This window comes from Frankliniella occidentalis, unplaced genomic scaffold (assembly GCF_000697945.3).
Source record: "Frankliniella occidentalis isolate FOCC.00 unplaced genomic scaffold, Focc_3.1 Scaffold107, whole genome shotgun sequence".
In the NCBI taxonomy this organism is placed as follows: Eukaryota; Metazoa; Arthropoda; class Insecta; order Thysanoptera; family Thripidae; genus Frankliniella; species Frankliniella occidentalis.
Window position 1 is genome coordinate 275,350 of NW_026267236.1, and position 5,557 is coordinate 280,906.

General features: G+C 50.6%; 2 protein-coding genes across 3 annotated transcripts in view; one reads left to right on the forward strand and one right to left on the reverse strand.

The window, feature by feature from the left end:
- The window catches only part of LOC113203144 (uncharacterized), a 15,759-nt gene extending 15,233 nt beyond the window's left edge, over positions 1-526 (reverse strand). Inside the window, exon 1 of one of the 2 annotated variants that reach the window (XM_026417667.2) lies at positions 370-526. The gene's annotated coding sequence lies outside the window, so the exon portion shown is untranslated. The remainder of the gene's footprint in view (positions 1-369) is intronic. The other variant, XM_026417666.2, reaches the window with a different exon arrangement.
- A 4,559-nt stretch (positions 527-5,085) lies between these two features.
- LOC113203237 (O-acyltransferase like protein-like) overlaps positions 5,086-5,557 on the forward strand; it is a gene marked incomplete at its 5' end in the record, with an annotated part of 9,418 nt that continues 8,946 nt past the window's right edge. Inside the window, one exon of the mRNA XM_052269989.1 lies at positions 5,086-5,270. Within this exon, the coding sequence (XP_052125949.1) occupies positions 5,086-5,270 (185 nt within the window). The remainder of the gene's footprint in view (positions 5,271-5,557) is intronic.

The window sequence follows — 5,557 nt, forward strand, 5'->3', positions numbered from 1 at the left end:
AAAAAACAAAAGTTAAAATATCTAACAATATAGTAATAATTAACTGTCTAATTCCATTGATTTCTAAAATATTTTCAATGCTCCTGTCAGCATCAAGTTAGGAATTCGGTCAAGGTAGAAGACAATGTAATTGTAGATCTTTGGAAAATAAAGTGAAAAGGCAAAAGAAAGACGAAGATCAAGATTAATGATAGGGCAATGCTGTGCAGCAAAATGACGAATAACTATAAAAACTTCTGAATAACTAGATAGTTATGTGAAAGACGGGGGGAGGGGGAGAAAACCTGAACGAGTGAGACCTAAATACATAATTTTGACGAGTACTGTAAAGTAAAATGCCCAAGATTTGTTTGATATCAAAGTACGCACCAAATAGTTCAGATATCCATAACTTTCAAGCACCCATAGCGATGAGTTCTTTCCGATGCACCATAAATACACGAAATGGGGAGACGTACAATTCTTACACCGTCGCCATATTTACCCTTCTTCTTAACTTCCTCTTCTCTAGGCATCGGGCAGCGATGCCAAATGGGCACTAGTGAGTGAGATTGCATCGGATGTTACAAATAAAATTAAGTTTCACCCAGTATTTCAAAAGTAATCGAAAACATATTTTTTCAATCATATTTGAAACTAGCACAATAACCTTACGGCAGGAAAATCCACACACAACAACACAAGACAAGCACAAGGCATTTAAATGTGATTCGATGCAGTATGAGAAAGTTTGTGCTCACATCTTTCCAAACAAAGTGTATGTGGTCGATGACCTCTCAAAGTGCACATCTGTCCCGGTAAAGACTGGCTGGATGCCGGATATTTACGATCCTTAGGAGTCACGTTAATGTCAAAAAACAACGCCATTTCGTTATTATTTTTAATAAGGCCGCTCTTCAAGATCTACTTTGAAAAGCTACTCAGCGGGGCAGGTGCCTGTCTGCCTGTTTGTCCGTTCCTCTAGAAGGACATGAGGGACGTGAGCTAGAGGCTGGAGCTGGAGGTCACTGCCACTCCCGGACGAGACGCTTGTTGCAAAACCTGGCAACCGTTCCAAGCGTTCCGATAGGGGTGAAATAAAGCGCTTTTTTTTTTATTATTATTATTTTTTTAAAAAATAGGGGTCAGTTTCGGAGCTAGAGGTTTATTAGCAAATTGGCAAAATTTTGCATTATTTGTCTTTGCGTTTCAATTTGTGATTAAGAACGAATGACTTTTATCATGCCAAAGGCGGCCGGTTGCCTCCAGCCACCTCCACCGCTCCGCTCCCCCCTTGCCTTCCGCGCCTGCACGCCAGTGCGTAGGCAACCCATCGTGCTGCCGCGTATTCTCCCGGACATCCGGTGCGGTCCTGGGCAGGGCAGCCAGGGAGCTAAAATACTTGTGACTACCACTACGACCCAAATCTTAGCAGGCCGTAGGGCCGCCCGGAATCTGCGTTTGGTACAAAGGCATGCAGTAACTTTTGTAATGTCAAACGCCGGCGGGGCGGGGGGCGGGGCTGGCCAGTCCGTTTAGCGGAAGGGCTTGTGTATTTATTATTTGTTTTTTGTTATTGTAGTAGATCTGATCTATAGATCCCCAGTTAGCAGAACTGCATTAAATCTGCATTTTATGTCTCATCTAAAACGCGCCTAAAATGCGTGTATGCGCCCAAAATATGCGCTTTTTAGACGCGGTTCAAAAAATCTAAATCAGGAATCTATCTTGAAAGCAGATGATACAAATTTAAGAATATGTCTGTTTTCAAATTGAAGCACGATCTGGGTACTTCAAGGAAAACCCTTGAATACCAGACGAAAATTCCAAGGATTTGCCTTGGAAGGTACGGGTTTCAAGACAAGAGTCTGGAATTTCAAGGGCCACTCTTGAAATTATCCACCCGACCTTGAAATCCAAGACATTTCCTCGGATTTCAAGACATTCTTTTTACCGTGACAATCTAGCTTGGTCCCATGGAATTAAACACGTACCTTACGGCCCATCATTGGTGCCTATGATTTAACATGGGAGTGGGACCACATAGTGGTCTCACCACAAGGAATGTGTTAAACGACTTTTTTTTAGGCACGTGTTCATCACATTTGCCGAGTATCAATCAAATTACACACAGCCAGGCGGGGCCGAGGAAGGGGGAGTAGTGGGTGGGGGGGGGGGGGGCAGCGCTGGAGCTGAGGCTGGGGATGTCGCCGCTCGCGGGCCTTCCCTCCTCCTCCCAAAGCGCCGCCGCGCGGAGACTGGCGGCTGGAGGCGGTGGCTGGAGGCGGTGGCTGGAGGCGGCGGCTCTCGCTGTGCTGTTCGTGATCGCCGCGGTGTGAGCCCCAACGCGGGCCCAAGGTACTCGCTAGGAGACAGCCCCTGTCCTGTCCGAGCAGCGCACGCGGCGCGAGAGCCTCGGCGAGGAGCCGCTGCGCACCCAAAGCCAAATGCCGGCTCGGCGTCCACAGTCGGTGGACAGACGCCGGACCCTCCACATGCCGCGACCGCGGTCTCCCACGATTACCAGCAGGATGAGGATCGCCAACAACGGAGACTCCACACGGGGACGGGCGGCCACCCCGTCCGCCCCCAAGCCCACTCTGAGGCTGCTGCTGCATCTGTCCATCTTTTTGACGGCGGCGCTGGCCGGGGCTCCCGGCGCGCGAGCCAACGCCAACCACACGGCCGTCGCGGAGGTGAAGACGGGGTGGGCGGCGCAACAGCACGTGTGCGACGGGGGGTAAGTCCAGGCTAGAGTGAGCGAGGGTGGTTCGCAGGAAGGAAAATGTGCGAATTTCAAGATCGATTTCAGGACACGAAACTGTTTCGAAAATTTCCGAGATCGCATCTGTCCGATATCGTCGGTGTTCACGCGTAGATGCCAGCATACTTGCCGGCGTTTTGCATTTAGGGGCCGTTCACAAATTCCGTCGCGCTATTTTGGAGAATTTTTCGACACCCATCCTGCATTGTCACAGTTAGTCACGATTTTGACTCACCCACCCCCTTTGTGTCGTCACATTTTCCAATTGACTCACCGAATGGCGCGCAACTTTTGAAAATAGTTATTGTTTTCCGCGCACAGTGAGTAACTGTGTGACGTCACATCTCGACCCCCTACCCCTGTGGTCACAATTGTTCACAAATTCGTCTACCCCACTCCCCCTAAAAAGTGTGACGTAATTTGTGAAGTGCCCCTTAGGCGCGTAGTGGGGCTCTAATTTAGGGGAGGCCATGTCGCACTTTTTGCCTAGTTACTAGCGAACTGGGCAGCAACTTTTAGGGGAGGTCCGGATCTGCGTCGTCACTGCCCACCTAACTACGTACCTGTTCATTTTACAGTTCGACAAGTGCACGTTTCTATATTGAGTAGACCTGGTGGCAGACTCACGCCGCGCACTTTCGTAGTTATACTGTACCGCATGAACTTTTGAACAAACATCATCGGCACCCAGGAAAGCGTTTTCTCGACCGTTCACGGGGCAATTCAATTTTCATTAGCTTTAGTGCAAATTGGCATAGGGACAAGCCAATCTTATCGGTTTAGCCGGGCACATTTCCTTCATTAAAGAAATCGACGCCTATTGTGCCGACAACTTTGATGAAATTCGAACCTCAAGCCAATCGGACTATTAAGGGACCTGGAACCTTACACCATACATACCTCACACATACTGGGCGTCTCGGCTCTTACATGCCAGTATGGTGGGTTGCATGGGCACCGGCTCGCATGCGCTGTCGGGAGCGCGCAGAATTTCGCACATCCCCACGGAACCGCGGGTTTCCCCTGTGGAACCACGGGGGATGCGCGAAATCCTGCGCGTACCCGACAGCACCTGCGAGCCAGCACGTACGCAACCCGCCATACTGGCATGTAAGAGCCGAGACACCCGGTACACACAAATGTTGAGCTAACAACGTAACATAAATTAACAAAAGCATCTGTATTTTCTCGTCGGTTTCTGTTTATCCTTGATGCATTAGTGGACAGGACACAGGACAGTGTCCGAATCCCCCTCCCCTCTCTGAGAAACGGTGCTGAACACATGAATCATCGTGTTTATGGGCTGAAAACAGGTGCACTGCGCACTATGCATGGTCACGCGCGCTAAATGCACTACAAAAATTGTCTACTCGCTTCCCTCCTCTGCCGTTATTTGGGAAGGGGGGGGGGGGTAGGAATCAATCTCACCTCCGTACCCCCCCCCCTCCCCTCCCGCCCCTCTTCTTTTTTTTACCCGAGTCGTGAACGCCTGAACGGCCGTGAATGTTGCAGCATTCCCTCGAAGCGAAGGTTGCTATACCACAATTGAGACAGAGGCTTCCTCTTGCCCTCCGCTTTGCCTTGCTCTGCCCAAATCTCACACTTCGTATCCGCCGCCGGTTCCTCGCCCGCAATGCGAGTAAGAGCCTCGGCAAGGCAAGACCGTTGATCCAATTGGCTAATCAGAAGCGACATCTGGGTCATTTACCATCGTTTATGACAGGAGTAAGAAATATCACAATACGAGAGATTCGACCAAAATCGCGCCTTCAATAGAGCAATAAAACACAAATTTTACCAATTTTTTAAAAAAATTGTTTTTTGCGAAAATTGCGCGGACGACGAGAAACAAGCGATATTCGGCTGGTCCCCGTTGCGCGTCTCGCCGCGTCGTTGTGAGCGCAATCATTGCGATTGGGACTGGGAAGATTTGCCGCCGCCCGTCCGCACGGAATGTATAGCTGCACGGGAACAAAGAAAGACTTTTGCCCATCTTGTCCAAGCCTGGTCCTGGAAAAACACGACGGATCTAAAAGTCCGATACGCTCGATAGCGCAGAGGACACCGTGATTACAGTGGTATGGTACATGTCACGGCGTCGGCGGGAAAGTAATTGCGGGCCAATGCGCATCGCAAGTACTCCACTTCCTCCGATTTTGTTTTTTTCCAGTCTGTGACTTCCAGCATGCACTTGGTTGTCTGTTCGTCACGAACTGCAGTTGTAACCTAATTCGTCACTTGACCGCCTGGCCAGGGCGCAAAATGTTGGGGGCAGGTCACGATCAGCTCGCAATGCTTACAAGCCTCAGCGCTTGGTCCGCTGGAGGAGGGGGGGGGGAGACTCCACACGGGGACGGGCGGCCACCCCGTCCGCCCCCAAGCCCACTCTGAGGCTGCTGCTGCATCTGTCCATCTTTTTGACGGCGGCGCTGGCCGGGGCTCCCGGCGCGCGAGCCAACGCCAACCACACGGCCGTCGCGGAGGTGAAGACGGGGTGGGCGGCGCAACAGCACGTGTGCGACGGGGGGTAAGTCCAGGCTAGAGTGAGCGAGGGTGGTTCGCAGGAAGGAAAATGTGCGAATTTCAAGATCGATTTCAGGACACGAAACTGTTTCGAAAATTTCCGAGATCGCATCTGTCCGATATCGTCGGTGTTCACGCGTAGATGCCAGCATACTTGCCGGCGTTTTGCATTTAGGGGCCGTTCACAAATAACGTCGCGCTATTTTGGAGAATTTTTCGACACCCATCCTGCATCGTCACAGTTAGTCACGGTTTTGACTCACCCACCCCCTTTGTGTCGTCACATTTTCC